This window comes from Mesocricetus auratus, unplaced genomic scaffold, assembly GCF_017639785.1.
Source record: "Mesocricetus auratus isolate SY011 unplaced genomic scaffold, BCM_Maur_2.0 Super-Scaffold_100007, whole genome shotgun sequence".
Taxonomy (NCBI): domain Eukaryota; kingdom Metazoa; phylum Chordata; class Mammalia; order Rodentia; family Cricetidae; genus Mesocricetus; species Mesocricetus auratus.
Genome location: NW_024429191.1, coordinates 31,465,834 through 31,489,242, shown reverse-complemented (window position 1 = coordinate 31,489,242; position 23,409 = coordinate 31,465,834). Strand labels below are relative to the sequence as shown.

The following is a 23,409-nucleotide window of genomic DNA, read 5'->3' as shown; positions in this document are numbered from 1 at the left end:
CGCCCTAGCTCGGGACTCGGCTTTCTGTAATGGCGGCCGCCCGGCGTGGTGACGTCACGCCGGCGTCAGGGGGCCGCGGGGAGGGCGTCGGAGCCGGGCCCGGACCCAGAGCGGCGCACCGTGGGGCCCCTGCGCAGGCGCAGAGGAGCTGGACGCCGGAGGAAGTGCCTCCGATTTCGGGGCGTGGTCCTTCTCCGGGGAGGGCGGCGGGGGAAGGGAAGAACGGAGTTGGAGCAAGCGCAGTGCTCGAAGCGCCGAGCCAGGTTAATCCTGGAGCTCCAGGCTCTGAAAGACGCCTGTGCGATCTCGGCGCATGAGCAGTCCGGCTAGGCAAGGGCTGGCTATCTGTGATCTGGTCCCTCTGGAAGGCCGCCAGGTAACACCTCTCAGATGAGTTCTTGGCGTAGCAGCCTGATCAGTGAAACAACAGTCACAACCCTAAGGCGCGTAGTCCAGCAGCCGTGGAAACCCACGTCTTTGAGGACAAGAACTGATGCCTAATGGCCGACTGCCTGGAGTGACCTTCCCCACCCCAGGGCGTTGCAGGCTGCTGTAATTAGGTCATTCGTAGGCGGAGGAAGGTGTACCTGCTTGGGGTATGTCACTCGCTCACCTGACATCCCCAGCAGACACCTGTCCTGGTGCGATGGCAGGGCCCTCGATCGTGGCCTTGTCCTGAGCCTAGCTTCCTCTCCTGTAGCCTTCCGCAGCTATGGTGTGCACTTTTCTCCAAGTCCTGTGCTCACTGGAAATGAGCCTGGCTTACTTTCTAGAGGACACATCGGTCCTGCTGTGTTCTGGTGCTGGTAGAAACAGAGACAGTAAAGGAAGCTGATACTCGTAAGGATCGGCCCTTGACCTGGTTATTGAATCCCTTTAGGGCTTGCGAAATGTTTTCACATTGCACTGTCCCTGCATTTACAGAGATACTTGGCTCCACAGAACGCCAACTATTTACCAGATCCCATGCCTAGAGGATAGAGGGGTCATGCGGACAAACAAGGGCGACTTGCCCTAGTGAAGCTTTAATTTTCCCTATGGTAGAAACTAATGGAAGGTATGGATGTTGCACACTGCTCTCCGCAGAATTTGAGAGGTAGTGAAAACCAAAGAATAGTTAACCATGACGGGCAAGGCAAGAGCTGGTCTTTTAAGCTCTACTGTGGGAAGCAACCACGTCTGGCACATGCTGGGCAAGACGCATTTACCAGACTCACAAGCTAAGAGAGGGCCTCAGTGGCCCCATCCACAAATGGCAGGGCTTAAAATCCTCCTTTAACAAGGACAACCTGCTTGGCGAGGCAGACCGGCTTGACCAATTCTGCTTTCCCTGGGTACCTCCCTCTAGTGTGCCAGAAGAAAGTACCTAAGATGTACTCTTCTAGAAGCCTCCTTACATACTTGTTCTGCCAGAGTGGGGTTAAGGTAATTTCAGATCAAATTCTGACTCTAGTTTGCAGTGAACAACCCCAAATAACAGACAGAGTATAAGGGTTAAGACTGTGTGAGATGAATAAAGAAATGATTGTTGGGTTCCCGTAGTTATAAAGCCATGTTCACTGTGTTGTCTTGTGGACCCGTGTGAGAACTGGTCCAGTCTTAAAGAGTAGGAAGCAGACGGAAACACACAAAACAGAAGGGATTTCTCCAAGGTAATGGTCAGGCCTAAGAACTTCATATTGCCAAGGTCTCAGCTACAGTCGTACAGGTCCTGAAACACAGAAGAGGATCAGCATTTGTCCTTTGCCTGCATTTTTTCACCTGTACAGACAGTGATGATGTTAGTTGGCAGACTGAAAAGTAATCAACACCCACTCTGTATGTGAAGGTTATATAATGAGGGTTCTTCCAAAGTACTAGCTAGGCACTCCTTGCTGGTAGCATTAATGTGTTATTTATTTCCTCTTGATGCAGGTTACTTGGCTCACCACCCTCACAAAATGGAGGGAAGATATAATTATATGTACTTAAAACATCCTGCCAAATAATTAGATGCTGTGACTTAACTTCTTGAGGAATGACTTCTAGGAAGCTCTCATTAGCATTCAGGCAGTGGAATAAGGCAGATCAGATCATAAACAATACAGAACTATGCTAATCAGGGTACCTTTTTTTTCCCAGCAGAAACCAAGAATGCTTCCATACTCTGTAGAGCCTCAAAATAATCAAAGGATCTGAAAGTTGGGTTTGGTTAATCTGGTCCCAACTAATTTGACCCAAATGACTCAATTTGAGAGCTGATGGATACTTGGAATAAAAATTTAAAAACAGCTAGGAGTGTTATCTCATGTCTGTAATATCAGCACTGAAGATGATGAGGAAGGAGGATTTCCTCCATTTCAAGGACAGCCTGGGCTACACAATGAGTCCAAGGTAAGTGGGGTTGCAGTGTAAGACCCTGTCTTGAAAGCCAAAAGATAATTTAAAAGAGGAAGAATTAAGCCGGGCGCACTCGGGAGGTAGAGGCTGAGGCAGATGGATCTTTGAGTTTGAGACCAGCCTGGTCTACAAGAGCTAGATCCAGGACAGCTTCCAAAGCCACAGAGAAACCCTGTCTCAAAAAAAAAAAAAAAAAAAAGAGTATCCTTTTAACCTCTGGACAAAACAAAAACAAACAAATACAAATAAAACATTTAAGATAACTCTGAGAATCATGGTTTAGATGACAAATCCAGGGTATTGTGAGTCTTCGTTGCCGTTGCCCAGGATGTTTAAACACAGCTATAAATAAAAGTCATCTGATGATGGGGGCGGGGTAGGAGGCAGATAACCTTGAGCAAATAGCTTTATAATAGGCACCCTTAGCCAAAATACTGAATTGACATTAAACATGGAGAAAGAATAAGTTGTATTTTGCCAGTGTTCTCTCCAACTACAATTTATTTTGTTGGTGGTCCTTCCCCAATTTAACCCAACTGACATGGAAAGGAGAGGAGTGTGAGGAACAGCTCTAGGGTCAATGGGACTGGGTTCAAATTCCTGTTTTACTGATGCCAAGCCAGGGAGGGCGCCCCTCCCTCCCCTTGTCTCTCCCTTCCCTCTTTCGGCCTTTTCTTTTTTTCTTACTTTCTTTTAACAGGATCCCACTGTGTAGATCGGTCTGGCCTAGCAGTCATAGAGCTCTGCCTGCTTCTGCCTCTGAGGGCTGGGATTAGAGGCACAGTCACTACACCCAGTGTCAGTTAGATAGTCCAAGTCCTGCTTTCCTTATTTATAGAGTAAGATAACTGTAAATAAAGTTTATTCTGGCGGTTAAATGAGATCATAAAGGTATAGCAAAGAGCAGCATAGAATACATAGCCGATAAATGTTTCATATCATTTTTATTGTAAATACGATTTTAAATATGCCCATTGCCCATTAGAGTCCCCCAGGTATATCAAAAACACCATGTGTAATAAAATCATAGCAGAAGGGGAAAGGGGTGAGGAAATTCAAGCAAGGAAAGAACTAGAACAAAAGAGCACTCCCTCTCTTCCCTTGTCATCAGAGACCGTTGTATAGAGACAGTTACTTAGGAATAAATCCAGTAATTAATATTTTGTCAAGCTCATGCCCCACTTAGCTCCAAATCCTGTGTCTAAAGAGAGCACCAGACCTAAAAAGGAGAACATGTTCTTTGTGCCTGTGTCTCCAATGTCTCAGAAGCCCCAGTCAACAACTTACTGGCCCTGTTCAGGAGAGAAGGCCTGTGATGCTCGGCAGCCTGGGCCTGCCTACCCACCAGCTTTCTGGACTCCACATTCCCAAGGCTATGGGCAATATCCTTTGTGCAGTCTTCAGGAAAAGAAAATATGCCTTTTCACCTAGACTGAGCTTTATAGTTGTGGCCAAAGTTTGTGGCTGGGAACTTTGTCACAGATACACTACTGACCTTCCTCCTAACTCCTGTCACTTGATTAAAGACAGAAAAAGGATCATGTCCCTGCCTGATGCCCATGACGTCCAGGCAGGTCTCAGTTACAGAGGGAAACAGCACAGGAAAAGAAAGGCAAAGTTCACCATCCAGAAGGCAGGACAAGCCTCACGAACACTGCCACCAGCCCTGCAGTTCCCAGGAGTTCTGTCATAAGTCTATTTATTGACACAGGAGACTGTTTACAGTCTAATATAAAACAAGAGGCATACCTAGGTGTAGTGGGACACACCTGTATGTACCAAACATTCAGCAGGCTAAGGCAACAGGATTGTGAGCTTGAGGCCAACCTGGACCGTAAGTGAGACCCTGGATCAAAGCAAACAAAAAACAACAGCCATTTATATGATAGAGTTTTATGAAGCATCTTGTTTGTTTGTTTGGTTGGTTTTTAGAGACAAGGGTTCTCTGTGTAACAGCCCTGGTTGCTCTGGAACTCACTCTGTAGACCAAGCTGACCTCGAACTCACAGAAATCCTTCTGCCTCTGACTCCCAAGTGCTGGGATTAAAGACCCGGCTATGAAGCATCTTTTACAAATACATGCTTCTAAGAAACACCAGCAAGCTACACAGGAGGTGGTAATAGTTGAGTGGGATTTTTTTTTGTCTCTGCTTACTTGATTCTTCTGTAATGAAAACATATTACCTCTTACCTCTATGACAATGAAAAGAAAACATCCAGGATATCTTAATAGATAAACCATATCTTCAGAGCGTCAGGGATTCAAAGAACTCATAGGTAGGGGCCAGAGAGATGGCTCAGGGGGTTAAGGCACTTGCCACTAAGCCTGAGAACCTGAATTTGATCCGGGCAGGGATCCACAATGGTGAAAGGAGAGCACTGATTTCCTGAGGTTTGTCCTCTGAGCCCAAATGTGCTGCGGCATGTGCAAATGCACACATAGACAAAGAGCAAAATTTAAAGGAAGAAATAAAACCTCATAGCCAGGAGGTCAGCTAGGAAGCAAATGAGAAGGCCACAGCAAAGCTGGGGTTCCTTTCCATAAGGAGGGGGGCCATACGCAATGACATCCTCAGGCACATTTGCTTCCTAACCTCCAACTTGTTGTCTGTGGTGCCTTTAATCCCAGCTCTTGGGAGGTAGAGACAGGCCAATCTAAGTGAGTTTAAGGACAGCCGGCTCTACAAAGTGAGTTCCAAGACAGCATAGCTATATAGAGAAACATAGTCTTGAAAAACCAAAAAGTAGCCGGGCGGTGGTGGCGCACGCCTTTAATCCCAGCACTCGGGAGGCAGAGGCAGGCGGATCTCTGTGAGTTCGAGGCCAGCCTGGTCTACAAGAGCTAGTTCCAGGACAGTTCTCCAAAGAGCTAGTTCTCCAAAGCCACAGAGAAACCCTGTCTCGAAAAACCAAAAAAAAGAAAAAAAAAGAAAAAGAAAACCCAAAAAGTGAGGAGAGAGAGAGGGATAGAGGGAGGGTGAGAAGGAGGGAAGGAGGGAAAGAAGGAGGGAAGGAGGTCGGAAGAGAGAGGATTCCAACCAATCTTTTCTCCTGCCTTCCCTGAAGGCTCTGTCCTAGGTGCTTGGGCTTCTTACCCCTCCTCCTCCCTGCCCCCACTGCCCAAGCTGTTCTTGCCCACCCTGCTCCTACTCTCAGCCTTTGCTTTTGGATGCTCCCTTGTGTCTATATGAGCCCTACCTGTCCACAGTTGGTTTGAACTTCCCTTATGACTTTAGGTCTCTCGTCCCCATCTTTTATGTTTGTTTGTTTTCCTGTCTCTGTCTGTCTCTGCCTGTGTCTCTGTGTCTCTGTCTGTCTCTGTCTCTCTGTGTCTCTGTCTGTCTCTCTGTCTCTGTCTCTCTCTGTGTCTCTGTCTGTCTCTGTCTCTCTCTCTCCTCTTTGCATGCAAGACATCACACCCAGTGCCTCTCCCATGCTAGGCAAAGGCTCTGTCACTCACAGGTCCATATAGCTCTCCTGTCTCCTTTCTCAGGGACATTTGTTCTCTAAGTTGACAGGGGAACCAGCAGGCAAGATAGCCCCTTGATTATTATGTATTTGTTTTTAAAATTTAAGTCAAATTGTGTGTGTGAGTGAGTGACAGAGCCACTTAGAGGAGTTGGTTCTCACATTCCACCATGTGGGTCCCTGGGGTGGAATTCCAGTCATCAGGCTCAATGGCCAAGTGGCTTTACCCACTGAGTCACCAACCTGGTCTTTCTGTTTTCATTACTAAATTCTGATTCTGGGGGATGACAGTGGAATTGAGTCCTAAAACTAAAGAAGGAACAGATAATGTGTGCAGAAAAAAAGTGATGGTTGACTTGGTGTCTACAAGCTGATGGTCAGTTCTCAGATGGAAGCATGCTAATTATTTACCTCATCTTTGGGGGAACAGACAAACGGCAATGAGCCTCTGTCAATCACTAACACTAAGAAGAGACAGCATTTGGTTTCTGGTTTTGTTTAGTTTTTTTTTTTTTTTTTTTTGAGACAGGGTTTCTCTGTGTACCTCGGCTGTCCTAGAACTCACTATAAAGACCAGGGTAGCCTCGAACTTAGAGATCCACCTACCTCTGCCTCCCAAGTGCTAGAATTAATAATGTGCACCACCATGTCTGACAAGAGCCAGCATTTGTTAATCATTGCTGCTCATCTCTGAGCTAAAACTTCTAAGTCACCTTGCTTGCAAATGAGACCATCTCTGAATATAAGCAGCCTGGGAAGGAATGAAAAGAGAAAGATTAGCAAATTGTTAAAATGAATTGCCAAAAGCAAAATAAAATAAAATATGAGTTGTCTTTGCTTGACACTGCTGTTTCCCAGGATAGGGTAATTGCTCTGAAGTGTTGATCTGCCTTGCCTTTAAACAAGTAAACAACCTATCAGGGACAGCACTCTCTTACTCAGGTGAATCGGCTCTCCTATAAGGAAAAAAAAAAAAAAAAAGCTGTTGTCATCTCCCTCCTGCCACCATCAATCTGAATGTCTTCACACTTCACACTAACACTGTGGAGACTGTATACATTTAAATTCTCAGTTCTGCTGAGAGAAAACCCTGTCTCGGAAAAGAAACAAACACAAACAAAAAAATTCTCAGTCCTTAATTCATGGATAAATGTAGACATAGTCTCTCAACCCTCAGGGGATGTTTGGTAATTTAATTTTCTTTTCCTTTATTTCTTATTTTCTTTTTTTCCTTGGGATCTCACATAGCTCAAACTGGCCTTGAACTCATTATGTAGCCAAGGAAGAATTTGAACTCCTGATCCTTCTGCCTTCACCTCCCAAGAGCTGGGATTACAGGCATGCAACACTATACCTGGTTTAATTTTGTTGTTGTTGGTTTTTTATCTGTTTTGTTTTGGTTTTGGCTTTTCAAGACAGGGTTTCATTGTGTAGCCCTGACTGTCCTGAAACATACTCTGTAGAACAGGCTGGCCTTGAACTCACAGAGATCCATCTGTCTCTGCCTTCTGAATGCTGGGATTAAAAACATGCACCATGACTACCTAGCTTGTTGTTGTTTAATAGACATTTTTATTGAGAGATTTTAATGAATTATTTATTGTTTATTTCATATGAATTTGTGTTTTGTCTGCATGTATGTCTGTGTGAGAGAATCGGATTCCCTGAAACTGGAGTTGTGAGCTGCCATGTGGGTGCTGGGAATTGAACCTGGGTCCTCTGGAAATGCAGCCAGTAATCTTAACCATTGAACCATTTCTCCAGCCTTGAGAAATTTTAGATCTATTTGCAGTAGTAGAAAACTAGTAGGAAGAGATCACCATTTTCCAGCACCAACATCTTTCAGTGTTATAATACAATGCTACAACTTGGATGCTGTCATTGACTCAGCCAGCATGCGTGACTCACATTTCCCCAGTTTTACATACACATTTGTGTGTTAGTCTGTATATAGTGTTCTACAAGCTGGCATCTTCTTTTGCATGTACCTTTTTTTTTCTTTCCATAAAAAGGACCTTAACCTTCACAGTTATAATTCTCTCAAGAGCCTGATTTCCAAAAAAATAATTTGGTTCCTAGTTCCGGGGATTCCAGAAGACTAAGATCCCCAAATCTCTACAGCTCTCAGGTCCAATAATAAGCCTGAACAATTTTGAGACAATGCCCGACTACTCTGTTGCCCAGAGTAGCCTCAGACTTGCTCTATAGCTCAGGCTGGACCCAAACCTGTAATTCCTCTCTTTCAGCCTCCTGAATCCTGGGACTACAGATGTATGCCACCATGACAGGCATAGGAATATAGTGGGTAAAAGGTGATAGGAAGATAGGGGAAAGGAAGGAAAAGTCAAAGGCATAATATATAGCCTGTCGTGGTTTGAATTCAAAATGTCCCTCCCAGGCTCTTGTCTGAAGTGCTTCTTTCCTGACTGGGTGTGGGTCCCGCTGGTAGAAGTAACTTACTAGAGAAAGGCCTTGAAGATTCTAACCCAGACTCTTCTTCCAACCTTCTCTGCTTCCTAGCCCACCACTGTGGTGGTCTAAATGAGCCCCCGTAGGCTCATGAGTTTGAACACTTGGTCCCCAGTTGGTGTCACTGGGACAGGGACAACCCAGCCTTAGGAGCCCATGTGATGTCACCATATGGCCATGAAGCCATAGCACTTGCTTGCTGGCACACTTTGGGTCTTGATTTGCTGCAGCACGGTGCTGCATTCCTATTCTTCCCTCTGGGGCTTGGGATGTCACTCTGTGGCACCGCATGTTGGAAGTACTTACTTTTGTATTCTACGAGGTCTCATATGTGAGAGACTGCCTTGAGTCTCAGAAGAACATTTGGATTTCTGAAAAGTGGTGAGTGGGACTGTTACACTATGTGAAATATTCAGGTTGAACTAAGTGCACTTTGTATTATGAGATGGCCACGATCCTTTGAGGGACCATGGCAAGACATTATGAATTAAGTCTGAGATGTGCCACACGGGCTCTTGAGATTGTTGTTGTTTCCCAGCGTGTTGGAATTATAGGCATGAACCACCATGCCCAGCTAAATTCCAGTGCTTGTTCCCTAGCTCTTGGCACTATTCTGGGAGACTTTAGGACCCTTAGGAGGCGGGCCAGGCTAGTATAGCTCACAAGGGGCAGGCTTAAGGCAGTAATAGACCAGACCCTGGTTCTAGCTGCTCCTGACCGGTCATATCCTTCCCTACCATAAGAGATGTAACCCTCTGAAAACATGAGTCCAAATAAATCTTTCCTCCCTTAGATTGCTTCTATCGGGTATTTTATCATAGTACTAAGACATGGAATATTACACAGTCCACTGAGCTTAGGGTCCAGAGGGAGGCAGGCTGTCCAACAGCTAAACAGATCACTTATTAATTATGCACCCAAGAGATAGGACATTGCTTTGGTGATACTGGGAAAGTCTTTTGACAGAAGCTGATGCTTGAGCTCCATTTTGAAAGATATCCTGGGATTCTTTAGATGAGAAGAGAGCTGTTAAAAACCATTCCCTCGATGGGCTGGACGGTGGTGGTACACGCCTTTAATCCCAGCACTCAGGAGGCAGAGGCAGGCAGATCTCTGTGAGTTTGAGACCAGCTCTGGTCTATAAGAGCTAGTTCCAGGACAGCCTCCAAAGCCACAGAGAAACCCTGTCTTGAAAAACCAAAAAAAAAACCCAAAACAAAACAAAAAATACAACAACAATAAAAAACATTCCCTCTTAAATCATATCTAGTCTATTCTCAGTGCTTGGAGAGAACACAGGAAACCATGTCTACCTTTGTTTACAATGTTAAGGTGTCAAATTCTTCAACCCCTGTATGCAAGTGCTAAGGCCAAGAGATTTTTTTCCCCCTTGAGTCTGTTTTCCACTATCTTGTCCAAATTGGACACCAGATCCTGCCCGCTGAGTTTGGTAAAGGCATTTTATCTCTGGAGCTTTGATCACATCAGAGCTTATATTTAAAGCATGAGAGATGAGAAGAGACCGCAGCTATGCCCTTGGCTTTGCCTCACAGCTGCGCTACCCCCCTCCTCTCTACTGAAGACTCTGGAAGCCAATCCTTCAACACTTGGTGAGAGTCAGAGCTGGTCCAGCCATGAATAAAGCATCTTAGCCCTCCAACTCCGGAGTTCTCCTTTTCATCAAGGGCTCATCAGAAACCACCATAGGCACGGGGTTTGCTCTTCCTGTGTTTGTTGGTTAGCTATCTTGTGCGTACTCTGGCTGTGACACCCAGGGATTTCTGTGAAGGCTTCAGGTTTCCCCATAAGGCTGCTCAGTTCTCAGCTCTGTTCTCACAGAAACCACACACTCTGCTGCAGCCATTTCTGGGTGTGGGAGACTGACTCCTAGCAGACCCATACTTAGAACAGCCTTTGGTAGCCATGTTCAAGGCACTGTTTTTTGTTTTTGTTTTTGTAAGATCTCTGTGTTCTGCAGGTTATTTAAGTCCCAAACCTCAGTATTTCCTCTGGAGCACCATCCTCATAGGGTTAGTTTACTCTTTAAATAAATGGCCTGGCTTGGTGTGGTGCATTCCTTTAATTCCAGCACTTGGGAGACAGAGGCAGGTAGATCTCTGTGAGTTTGAGGCCAGCCTGTCTACATAATGAGTCCCAAGACAGCCGAAGTTACATAGTGTGACCTTGTCCCAAATAAACAAACAGTCTAAGCCTACCAGAAGGGTCACTTTTAACCACTGTTAAAAGCATGCACTAATTTTTCAGAAGACCCACATTTGATTTCTAACACCGATATCAGGCAGCTCACAATTGCCTGTAACTCCAGCTCCTAGAGATCTGAACACTGAGGGCACTTGCACAGAAACACATATACACATAAGAAAAAATAAAAATAAAAAAGGTCCATATGAAGCGCTTAGCCTGTAGCCTATACTCCATCTATATGAGCTCTTATTAACATTATTAACATTATTTTGAGACAGAGACTCAGAAAAAAAAAACATACACTCATACACATTCATACCATACAGCTGTGTCTTTCTGCATATTTGTTTTTGTTTGTTTTAAAGTGGGGTCGTTCTATATAGACCAGGTTGGCCTGAAACTTGTAACTGTCCCATCTCAGTCTCTCAAAAGCTGGAATGACAGTATGTACCACTGTGTTCATTTTCCCAGCTTGTGTGTATGTGCTTGTGTGTGTCTATATACTTAGAGGAAATTGAAAGCTGAGTTCATATTATATCACCTGCTTTATTCATTTAATGGATCACAAGCACTGCCTCATATATTTAGTTATTATGTGACAATCATATTTTCAGCTACTGTCTGTTTTCTAACATTGATATTCATACAATTAATTCATAATGAATTATCTTGGCCTTTACATTGTTTCTTATTTTCATTTCAGTATACCGTGCTGTGGTAAATGTCCTTGTTCCTAAGTTTGTGCCTCTGGATCTCTCTCTTCAAGACAGACGCTTACGAGTGTTGTATCTCTACTCTGCTGTTGCTTCACTAATATTAGGTATGCAGAATTGCACCGTAATTCCTGGCTCCTGACACATTCTCATAGTTGGCAAGTGGATGGTCAGATCTTACTGACTAAGGTAATACATTTATTAATTTAATAATGTAATCAGAAACAAATATCTAGCCATAGTCTGTCATCTCCCTCTCCTTCCTATACAAGGGCACCATCTTGATCTATGTTCAGTCCCTTACTTTTCTTGTTAAGTTGTTTCATTGTTTCTATATATATTCCTGAAGAGTAATTTTAAAAAATTATGCTTAGCTTTATAAATAGGGTATCATGTTGTAAGTAATTGTTTAGGACTTTTTCTGTGTTTACTGTGAACTGACTAATGTCCAACCATATTACTACTGCACAATGCTGTGGGTTACTCACGTTGATGGATACAGAGGTATCCAAAGCATACATCTACCATGGTTCGTCATCCTCTCGCTCTCCCATGGATGACAAACACCATCTCCACGGATGTGATCTTCCACACAGCACATCTGTGGTGTCATCCACATCCCCACACTCGCACCAGCCACAAACTTGAGACCCCGTGGATACTCATTCTCTGGTGTTCATGCTTCTAGAGCCTGAGAGTCACGTTGTCAGGCCACTCTCCAGAGGGAGGGAGCAGTTTCTCCTCCTCCAGGGACAGAGTGTGCACCTTCCCACACTCTTCCTAATGACAGGATCATTTAAGCCATTTTGACCATTTCACAGACAAAAGGTGACTTCTCCTGGCTCTGTGGCCAGGTACTGATTCCTCTTGAAGCTGAGAACAGGTTTTTGGTTCTGAGAATTGTCCCCAGTCTGATGACATCAGTAATTTCTGGAAACCATTTCCCAATGGCTCAGCTGCTTTCCCATGTGCTGAAAGAAGTGACACTGTTGGAAGGAGGCTGTGAGGGGAGCCAGGGTGGGAAATGTGCCCAGCTTACCACAGTGGAAGATTGTCTCCTGGTCCCAGCCCCTGCCAGTGTCAGATCACGACTAATGAAACAGGCATTCTCTCTCCCTACTCACTATCCTAGGAAAGCCAGCATAATGCTACCCTTTGTTCTTGAATTGATAAATTTAAACCTCCTGCTTTGCTCTGCAGTAAAAGAACTTACTATTTTCGGCTTGGTGACATAGCCAAAATCCAGCAAGAGCAGCAGGCTGCAGCATGAGTTAATAGCTTTCTTTAGGGGAGACAGGATCCACAAGCAAAGGGAGAACCTTCCAAAGCGTGTCTTCTGCATAGCAACACGCAGCCCGTTTGTCCATCTTTCTGCTGACAGATGTATTTTGAGACTGAAAACTAAAGACTACTTAACATTCAGAGTAAACTGGGGGATTAACCCTCAACTGACAGCTACCCCTCCTGCTTCTTGAAAGTATCTCCTATAACCAAGACTGGCCTTGAATTCCTGATCCTCCTGCCTCTATCACTCCAGCTCTGAGATTTACAGGCATGAGCCACCATGCTCAGTTTGGATTTCTTAGTCAAATGCAAGAATTTGCTGATGCCCCGTGTCCCTAGAACTCAAAAGGCACTGTCAAAGAAGGCAGTTCTATCCTTATGAGATTCCTAGCCACCAAAAAAAAAAAAAAAAAGATACTAACTTGAGGAGTGTCGGAGCACTACCCAAGAATAGGGTTTTTTTTTTTCCTTCTAGTCTGCTTCTCTGTGAGGAACCAGCCATACTTGGGTAGGGACTCCAGAAGATCCAGGCTCCCAGAAAGGGCATGCTCACATCTATCCAGACTTGGTACCAGTTAGTACAAACCCAGGTCTGGAGAGACTGGGCAGCGGAGAGTGAGTCCTCTCACTCTCTCTTGTTACCATTTCTCTTATGAGATGTTTCAAGTGTGTCCAGAAGTACAGATGATAATGAGATTGACTCTGTTAAGCTACTGTCTGGTTTCAGCAACTATCAACATGTCAGTCTTATTCCATCCATACCCACCCCCCCACACCCATTTTAAAGCAAATTAGAGTCCTTTTTATCTTTATATACTTTATATGTACCTGGAGGAAACAGACTTTTTCAACAATTACTGTATGGGGGTTGAAAAAACAATGATGTATTAGTGTCATCTAGGGTCAGAGGTCAAACTGACCTGGTGTTCCTTGTTCTTCACTGACTTCCTGAAATGACAGGGATCTGACTCAGAGCAAAGCAATGCCATTTGAGCAGCTGGAGTAGGATAAGCCTGTAACTGCAGCATTTCAGAGGTAGACGCAGGAGATGAGGAGTTCAAGGCCATCCTCTGTTATATACAAGTCCCAGACCAGATTGGGCTACTTGAGACGTTGTCTCAAACAAATACATGTAAAACAAAAACTAAAATAAAAAAACAGGCCCACAATATGGCTTAGCTTGTGGACACTTGCTGCCAAGCCCAGGAACTCACATGATGGAAGGAGAGACCGCTGACCTCCACAGCTCAACGCTAACTAACTAACTAACTAACTAACTAACTAAAGGTAAAACATAATACTACTGCTTGCATTTGTTGGTGTCACTCATTGCCAAGGCCAAGCAGGGAGCAGGATTCTAGCCTTTGTTCATAGTTTCAGTTCCATTTAGTTAATAATTTTTAAAATTTTGATTTGTAACAGCATCCTCTACCCTTGCCTTTCCTATTTGTAATTTTTTTTGTTTTTTCCTTTTTGAAATTGTCTTACTCTGTAGCCCAATCTGGCCTCAAACTTACTAATAAACTTCTTGCCTCAGCCTCCTGAGCCTGGGATCACAGGTATGAGTCACCCTTCTTGGCTAGTTGCTCTTTCTTTCTTTCTTTCTTTCTTTCCTTCTTTCTTTCTTTTTTTTTTTTTGGAAACAGGGTTTCTCTGTATTGTTTTGGAGGCTGTCCTGGAACAGGCTGTCCTGGAACTCACAGAGATCCGACTGCCTCTGCCTCCCCAGTGCTGGGATTAAGGGTGTGCGCCACCAATGCCCGGCTACTTGCTCTTTCATATTGTCCACTTTCTGGTAGGATGGAAGACAACAGGTCTTCTACTTGCTGTGGCTATTTAACAGACTACTCCAGTCTAGTGGTATAAAATAACCACAAGTTTATCACACACTCTGGAGTCTATGGACAGGAATTCAAAGATGGCACTGGGGAGATGACTTCTCTCTGTTCCATACTTATTTGGGGCCTCCTCTGGGAGTCTACAACGTTACACCTGAGGTCTAGCAGCACCTGAAGGCTTGGTGACCCCCAAACAAGGGCTGTGGCCCGAACCCTGACACAGCTACTCTCTGTTTTCTGACAGCAGGATGGATTTGAGAGAGTCAGACTTTTTTGCTTTGTTTTGTTATGTTTTATGGGGATCAAAGTATTCCAGCCAACAAGCCAGAGGCTGTATCATTCTTTACAACCTCATTTCAGAGCTTAGTGCCAGTCTTGCTTCCTGTTGTGCTCTAGTAGATAAAAGTCAGGAACGATCTCAAGTGGGATGGGTCAGACTCTACCTTTAGAGTGGCAAGACCCCAGCAGAGCTTGGGGGATGACCCAGCGGGAGGTCAAGATGGCCAGTTGAGGTTGCCTCTCTTGCACCAACCAGGAATGATGTTGTAAACGGCAGAACCCTGGTGGAGGAGAGAAGAGGAAGTCAGGCACATCCCATAGTTGTGCACACTGCATCCTAGACACGTAAGGGGCTGACTGAGCTGAAACTCGGTTCCAACTGTGCCCACATCTCCAGGAGGAATAAGGGTATTCCCCACTTCATGTAAGACAGTACAGCATGGCAGGCTCCTAATAGTCTGCAGCCATTAGACACCACACAACTATTGAACATAAGTTGTTACGGAGCACATTAGGTCTTTTGTGCCTTAAGCTAGACCCACCATAAAACTTGAAGCTGTTGTTATTTAATATTGCTTTAAATTATATGTGTGTGCTTGTGCATTAGTGTGGGTGCCCAGAAACCAGAAGAGACCATCACATCCTTGAGAACTAAAGTTACAGATGTTGTAAGCCATCCAATGTGGATGCTGAGAACTGAACCCAGGTCCTCCACAAGAGCAACAAGTGCTTGTAGCCTCTGAGCCATCTCCCATCCCTCAAATAATGTTTTTAAATGGTATGACCTTTTACTTATAGGTCTTGCACACTTGTTATTGTGGTATTGGTCTAGAATGCTATAGCACTGTCTCAGAAGTTGAGACACCATGTCCTAACATCTAGGGACCCTAACTTGACCCATCTGCTGTCAGGCTTAGCTAGATATAAAATATGGACATCAGATTTTTAGGAAACCAAGCAAACATAATTAAAGATTTTCTTTCCTTTTCCTTATTATCTTTATTTTAGTCCTTATTAGTTGTTAGCATAGCTTTTGCATTTGGTATAAATACAAGAGTAAATACTTACATTCTACTTCTGGGTGTCAGGAAGCTAATATAAAGTAATTTCCTGGGGGCTGAGAGATGGCTTAATGGTTAAGAGAACTGTTTGCTCTGCCAGAGAACCTGGGTCACATGGTAGCCCACAACTGTCTGTAATTTCAGTCGCAGGGGATCTTCTGGCCTCTGCAGGTACCAGGCATGCATGAGGTGCACAGACATACATGCAGACAAAACACCCATATACATAAAATAATTTAGTTTAAAAATATAGATTTCCACACTTAAAGTATGTATTTTTAATTATGTGAATGGGGGGCATGTGTGCATGTGTGAACATAGATCCCTCAGAATCCAGAAAAAGACAAGGTGTCAGATCCCCTGAAGCTAGAGTTACAGGCTGTTGTGAGCAGCCAGCTCAGGTCCTCTGCAAGAGCAGCACATGCTCTTAACCACTGAGCCATCCCTGCAGCCCAATGTCTAAGCATTTTATGGAGCAGAGTAGCATCATACACCCCACACCTGACAAGGACAGTTGAGTTCCAAAACACCCCCACAGGAGCCACATCTAAAACTCTGTCAATGAAGCCTTCAGTAGGGGCACACACCTTTAATCCCAGCGCTCAGGAGGCAGAGGCAAGTGGGTCTCTGAGAATTCAAGGTCAGCCTGGTCTACAGAGAGAGTTCCAGAACAGCTAGTGCTACACAGAGAAACCCTGTAGTGAAAACAACAACAAATTTCTCTCAATGGGATTATCAAAACACTATGATAACACTATAAAGCTGATAAAGATGGAGTAAACACACAGGTGGGGGAAGCCTGGAATGCCATGATCTGGGCACTTGATTTTTATTTTCTTTTGAACTTTAAAGTTTTTCTAACTCATTAAACTTCAGATAGAGGACACTCAACACATTTTTTCAGTTCATAGCACATTATACCCTAGTCAGTCCATGAAAGTCTCCTCTCTTGTGTGTTAGCATGTATGCATATATTAGTATGTGTGTATGCATGCATCTGTGTATTTATGTAGTAGTATGTGCATATGTATGTATCTGTGTATGTATGCACACACACATGTATTTGCCCCATTCCTCTCTGGTCTTCTCTCTCAAGCAATCATTCTCATATACTTGATGTTTCCTGGTTTGTATGTGTTCATGTGTGCTATGGTTTGCATGCATTTTCACTTATATGAACAGTACCGAGTTGCATATCTCATTTTGTCTCCCTTTTCTTCACCCCTCAATATGTTTTCTAGACCTGCCCACATTTCTACCTGCACATCTCATACATTAGCTCAACTGCTGAACAGCCTTCTATAGGATACACCCATGACATTCGTCATCTCTGCTTCCCTAGTCATGGGTACCCAGTGCCTCCAGCTTCTCTCCCCAGACCAATGCTGCCGGGAGCAGCCATCTGAGTGACCCACATCAGACTCACATGGGAATCTCTCTCTTTCTCTCTCTCTCTGTGTGTGTGTGTGTGTGTGTGTTAATTTTTTCTAACTCATCATTGTCATCATGTGTACGTGTGTGTGCCCGCACACATGAGTGGGCATGCGGCTAGGGAAGGAGGAGGTCAAAGAACAGCTTCCAGGAGTTTGCTCTCTTCTTCCACTTGGTTGAGCCAGGGTCCACACTCAGGAGGCTGCAGGTGAAGGCTTTTCCTTATTAGCCCCTTGCTCTAGATCCCCTGAGCTGAGACAAAGGACTTAGGGACAACACTGCCTCATGTTGTAATGAAGATGGTGGAGACACATGTCCCCCTTACTACTGCTTCACTCTCTGTGTGGACACAGGCAACATAGCCACCATATTCACTGAGCAGCTTTGCCAGTGTAGAGCCCTGGTCCTGAGCCACTCATGTTTGCCCCTTGGTGAAAGGCTTGTGACAGAAACAAATAAGGGCAGTTTCCACCGAAGGACACCAAAATAGGCTTGGCTACAGCCAGCTGGTGAGCTTGTAAAATTGGTCCACACTGAGATCCAGCAGTAGTTTCACTGGCTGTACACAGACACATTTAAGTCCTCTTAAAATGTCTGTGTATGGAGGAGATGAAATACCTAGGTATAAAGAAAGCTGCCATTGTTGCTTATTTTATATTTTTATTGATTTAGCTTTTGGAGATAAGATTTTACTCCATAGCCCAGGCTGGCCTGGAACTCAGGATCCCCCTTCTTGGCATATCTAGTGCTAGTATTACAAGTGTGAGTTACCCTTCCTGAGGGGTGCCTGCAGCATAGCTTTGTTTTTCCTTGCAGCAGACCTGCGTTTGGTTCCTAGTGCCCACATTGGGCAGATCACAACAGCCTATGACTCCAGCTCCAGGGGATCAGCTGCTGGACCACACTGGCACCTGCACTCATTCAGAGTCTCTGAGCCAATGTGCTGGACAACTGAACATCAGAGAGGACACCCAATGTCCCTGAAGGTCCCTGAGCTGCTCAGAATGCACGATGAGTGTCCATCTAGCCCTGCAGTCCCCTCCCCTTGGGTCAAGCCCTTGTGTGAGAAAGTTTTGTGTGGTTGCCTTGTCAACAGCCCGGGACTCCTAGCTCCACATACCAGGCTTCTGAGGTCTTGATTAGTCAGCTCCTCTACTTCCTTACTACCAGCATAGCTCAGTTTCAGCCTGGAACCAGGAAGGGCTGCTGACAGTATCATACACTCCCACAGTGATTCATTCGGTTGTTTCAACAGCTTGCTTGAAAGAAAAGTTACCCCCCCCAAAAAAAAGAAAACCTATTTGGAAGTCCAAACTAGAAATCATGATTCTCAAAATCTGCATTCTAGTAACCAGTCACTTGATTCCCCACAGCCTCTAAGAAAGCCATGGCTGCGGTTGGCTGTGGTACTGCACTGTGGAGGGCACCTGGCATGACCTCAGGTACAGTCCCTGTACACATAAGGACTTTGGATCATATTTAAGATAGTGCGATGACATTAGCTATAGTATTTTCTACGTCTTTATGATAAAAGAGAACAAAGAACTGTAGGAATAACAGGATCACCTAGCTCTCCTTTTTCTTCCACCCAAAGTCAGATTATCCCAGCCCTCTTGGGCTTTAGACACAGAGCATCATGGAACCCAGTCTGGCCTTAAACTTACTATGTAGCCTTGAACTTCTTTTTTGTTTGTTTATTTTTCTAGACAAAGTTTCTCTGTATTGTTTTGGAGGCTGTCCTGGAACTTGCTCACTAGACCAGGCTGGCCTCAAACTCAGAGATCCACCTGTCTCTGCCTCCCGAGTGCTGGGATTAAAGTTGTGCACTACCAACACCCGGCTAGCCTTGAACTTCTAATCTTCCTGCGTCTACCTCCCCAGTGTTGGGATTACAGTTATGTGCCCCCATGCTTATCTATGCTAGCTAGTTTTATGTCAACTTAACACAAACTAGATTCACTTGGGAAGAGGGAATCTTAATAGGGAAAATGCCCATTCCAGACTGGCCTGTAGATAAGCCTGTGGTGCATTTTTTATTAGTAATTAATATGGGAGGGTTCAGCCCATTGTGGGTGGTGACACCCTTGGGCTGGTGATCCTGGGGGTATAAGAAAGTAGGCTAAGCAAGGCATAAGGAGTAAGCCAGTAAGCAGAACTCGTCCATGGCCTCGGCCATCAGTTCCTGTTTCTATGTCCCTGCCTTGAGTTCCTGCCCTGGCTTTCCTGGATGTTGGTCTATAAGCTGTAGGATGGAATAAACCCTACCCCCAATTTGCTTCTGGTCATGATCCTTATCATGGCGATAGAAACCCTAACTAAAACACTGCCCTTAGATTATTTCTATTTTGCAGGAAAAAAACAAAACATGCTGTGATCCCCTAGTTTCAGAGAGGAGCTCTGTCAGTGTCAAAATGAGCTAAGACATTTTAGACACTGAACCCAGCCTCAGATAATCACCATTTTGGGAACATTAACTTACATTCTTTGATGTCTTATTTTATCCTTAATATATCATTTTATAATCCTTGGGACACTCTAAAATGCAGTCAGGGTTACAAGGTGAGGGGCTGGTTGGGTAGAAAGCCCTGTAAAGAACAAAAGAAGCCAGAGGTGGAAGACCTCTGAGCACACAGACAGACGGTGCAGAGAAACGCACACACAGCTAGACACCGCTCAGTGGCTTAGGTGAGTCCAGGCTCGACTGAGATGGCTGATGGGCTAAGAGGATGCCACACATGAAGATGACATGGTACTGTGCACACGAGTCTCTGGAAACAATCAACAGTAGTTCTTTTTCTCACAGCACTGCTAATCCTGCCCTATACCTAAAGAGTGATTCATTGAAAAATATTCATATTTTCAAATATGCATATATGCATATATAATTAAACAAATGTAACATGTATAATTTCAAACACCTATAAAGCTCATAATTACTCACTAATTTATGTAATACAGTGAACAGTATAATGACTCCACTTCCCCAGGGAAGGCCTCATTATCTGGCTCCTCAGTCATCAACTCAAAGCCATTGTTACTTTTCTGCATCCTCCATGACACTCATCCTGGGCCATTCTGAAGGAAATCCCATGCATTAGAATCTCACTTGTATATATTTAATATTTGTCTCTAAAAGATAAAATTTCAGCAGGCAGTGGTGACACATGCCTTTAATCTCAGCACCAGGGAGTTAGAGGAAGGTGGATCTCTGAGTTTGACACCAGCCTGGTCTACAGAGTGAGTTCCAGGACAGCCAGGGCTACACAGAAACCGTGTCTCAAACAAACAAACAAAACTAAACTAAAGCCAGAACACCAAAAAAAATTCAATCTTATCACTGCTATACTTAAATTAATAGCTCCATCTGTCTTCATTTTAGGCAGCAAATGAAGCCCTGGTGAGTGAAGGCAGAGCTGTAAAATGCAGGTCAGTCAGCCCTTATCTCATGTAGATGAGACCTACAAATTTGAAAAATTTATATAGACTTTTCAGGTTGATCATCTCCAACCTGAAAACCACAAATGCTCCAATTTTGCACTTTGAGATGAAGGGTGTTCAACTATGCTGCAATCCCCATTGGCATTTATTGAATGAAGGACATGTCAGATTTGTTGCTAGGACCCCAGAGTAGGCTATGAGATTTCAAGAAGTTCAGTTGGGGTGGGAAGTCATGTGGACACACTCAACATGAAAATATTAGAGTCTGCTCTTCATGAGCAATCCCCTTTGTGACTCCATGCCATGGTGACACACATTACCTCAGGGTGACACATACAGCTCAGGAATGTGAGCCAGCACAAAGGGCAAGGGACTCACATGTGCATCCAGGACACAGGCAAGAAGCCACAGTCTGTGAGAGCTTTGCAGAGTCCAATGTTGTTGGTTTCTGTCTCCTTGGAAGTAGGAACACACACTTATTTGGCATGTAATAACTGTGCCATTCATGACAGGTAGAAGGGCTTCAGTTGTAAGGGATGCATGTGTGCATGTTCTCTATATTCCTTGCAAGGATTGGTGAGTGGGCCCTAAAGAATACCACATAAACAGGTCTTTTCACGAAGCTCCTGAAGATCCATGTGCAAAAATTTCTCTAGAACAAATTCCCATTCATTCTGTTTGTTTTGAGACAGGGTCTCACTATAATCCAGGATTCTCTGGAACTCGTTATGTAACTCAGGCTGAACTTGAACTCATGACAATCCTCCTGAGTGCTGGGACTGCAGGAATGAACAACACCTGTACTAATTCTAGTTCTCTAGTTGCTAACTGGTTTTCATGCCTCCTGTACCGCCCTTCACACCAAGTTGTCTTCCTAAAGCTCATATCTGGTCCTGCCGCCTCATTAATAGGCATCTAAGATTCTCTCACTTCCTTAGCTCAGCACCCTAAATTCTCCGAAATCCAACCCTGACTTACCGAAGAGCCCACTGCTCTCTGCCCACCACTCTAGCCTCCTGACAAGCAAAGCTTTCACAGCAGAGCATGCTTCCCCACTGAAGTGAAACACTGAATTCACTCCTAGAACAAAGAACAGGACAGCCCAGTATTAAAAGCTACCCTTCGTGTCAGACTGGATTGAATCCTGCCTGTGTCATTCACCAACTGTGTGTCTCTGAGAAAAATCACTTAATCTGACACAAATTTCTCCAGTTGTAACATGGGATAATGATAAATGATAGCACACATCTCACTGAGTTGCCAGGAGGGTTCAGTTGGATGAGGCAGGTACATGCTTAGCCCAACATCCTCACACGTAAACATTCAACCTACAATAACCTGTGTTAAATCCATCTACAGCTCAGCTGACTGCCATTCCGCCTTTCCAGCACCCCAGCCCCCAGAATCCCACGGCTCTTCCATACCTCAGCCTTCTTCCTGCCTCGTTATAATTATTTGTAGACACAACTGCTGTGGACCAATCTTTGTACACTGGAAATATATATTACTTTCATTGGTTAATAAAGAGCTGACTATAGCTGGGCAGGAAGAGATTAGGCGGGAGAGCCTGACTAGGAGGATGCTGGGAAAAAGGTCTCAGGGGTCACCAGCCAGACTTGGAAGGAGAAACGTGGAAAGTACATAGAGGTAAACAAGCCACGGAGTAGCACATAGATTTAATAGAAATGGGTTAATTTAGGTTATGGGCTAGCTAAAAATAAGGCTAAGCTATCAGTGGAGCTTTCATAATTAATTTTAAAAAAACCCTCCATGTGGCCATATGGCTATCTGGGATCTACTGGTGGGACTGAGCTGACCAGTGGTCCCAATAAAAACCCCCACCAACACACAACTTTACTGAATCCCTGCCCTTTGACACATGCTCTAAGAAAATAAATTGAGGAAACTTTAATCTGTAACTATGGAAAATCTAATTAGCAAACAGACACCAGCAATTCAGGAATAATTCACCAGTTTGCTGAATGAAGCAGTGGTTCACTGTCATCTATGTGATGTTTAGTTGCCCTGAGGATTTTTTTTTAATGACACAATCTCAGTTGGAGCTAAATTTCAAAGGGGAGCTGTTTCTCCTCCTACTAGGCAAAGTTTATTCCCCAAGAGCAAAAACTGAATTATAGTTGATCAAAGAAAACCTGTCAAGAGAAAAGCATTATCAGTAATATAAGGCTCAAAAGAGACTTTTGTAAGTAAGTAAGGAAGTAAGACTTTCCTACTCCCTAAGCTTTCACCAAAAGAAATACACAATGTGTTGGAGTTACAACATAGCAGAGGGCTGCAATCACTACCAGTCTCCCTTGCCTGATGATATGGTTGTGATGTGTTTTCTTGGCGTATAGATGACATTGAGAACAGGTGATGTCGTCTACATAGCTATGCTGTACCTCACATCCCCATGTCCTGTCTATAGACAGTTAAAGTTATGAGGGCTTCAGCTACAGCACGCCAGTAATCCTACCTGCTGCAGCAGTCATGTACCTTATATTGAATGATGCCCTGTCACTGCTGGGTGCTCACTGTCATCAAGACTTCAAGCAAGGCTATTTGAGCTCTGCCTCACCCAAATACCTGAAGATGACACCCACGCCTACCACAAGAGGAAGCGATGCACCTGGGCAGCATGTTTCTACCGTGTGAACTGAGTGCATGTCATCAAAGTGACTTCTTATGAAGTGACTTCCCTGGGCTGGCAGAGTTGAAGTGGCTTGCCTGCTGGGCACAGCTGCTTACTATCTTCCTACTGCTGCATTCATGCCAGGCTAGGCAGCATGGTCTGGTGGGAGGGTCTGCCTCATTGCCTCACCCCATCTCCAGATTTCTACCTCT

At 44.5% G+C, this 23,409-nt stretch overlaps 1 protein-coding gene and 1 long non-coding RNA gene across 14 annotated transcripts in view; one reads left to right on the top strand and one right to left on the bottom strand.

Annotated features, from left to right (window-relative positions):
* The first annotated feature begins 145 nt into the window (after positions 1–145).
* LOC121141328 lies at positions 146–18,793 on the top strand. Of its 2 annotated transcripts, XR_005878201.1 has the most exons (4): positions 146–376; positions 2,125–2,373; positions 11,225–11,423; positions 17,944–18,793. It is a non-coding gene; the product is annotated as an uncharacterized LOC121141328 (long non-coding RNA). The 2 variants fall into 2 exon arrangements; XR_005878202.1 differs by lacking the exon at positions 17,944–18,793 and having other exon boundaries at positions 11,225–11,865.
* Positions 14,263–23,409, bottom strand: part of Cdkl3 (cyclin dependent kinase like 3) — an 85,060-nt gene continuing 75,913 nt past the window's right edge. For 10 of the 12 annotated variants that reach the window (XM_013111731.3, XM_021225908.2, XM_021225907.2 and 7 more), the window contains one exon: positions 14,266–14,916. In XM_013111731.3, the coding sequence (XP_012967185.1) occupies positions 14,851–14,916 (66 nt within the window). In that variant the 3' untranslated portion in view covers positions 14,266–14,850. Of the gene's footprint in view, positions 14,917–23,409 lie in introns of all 12 variants that reach the window. The other 2 variants (XM_021225911.2, XR_005878200.1) reach the window with 2 other exon arrangements.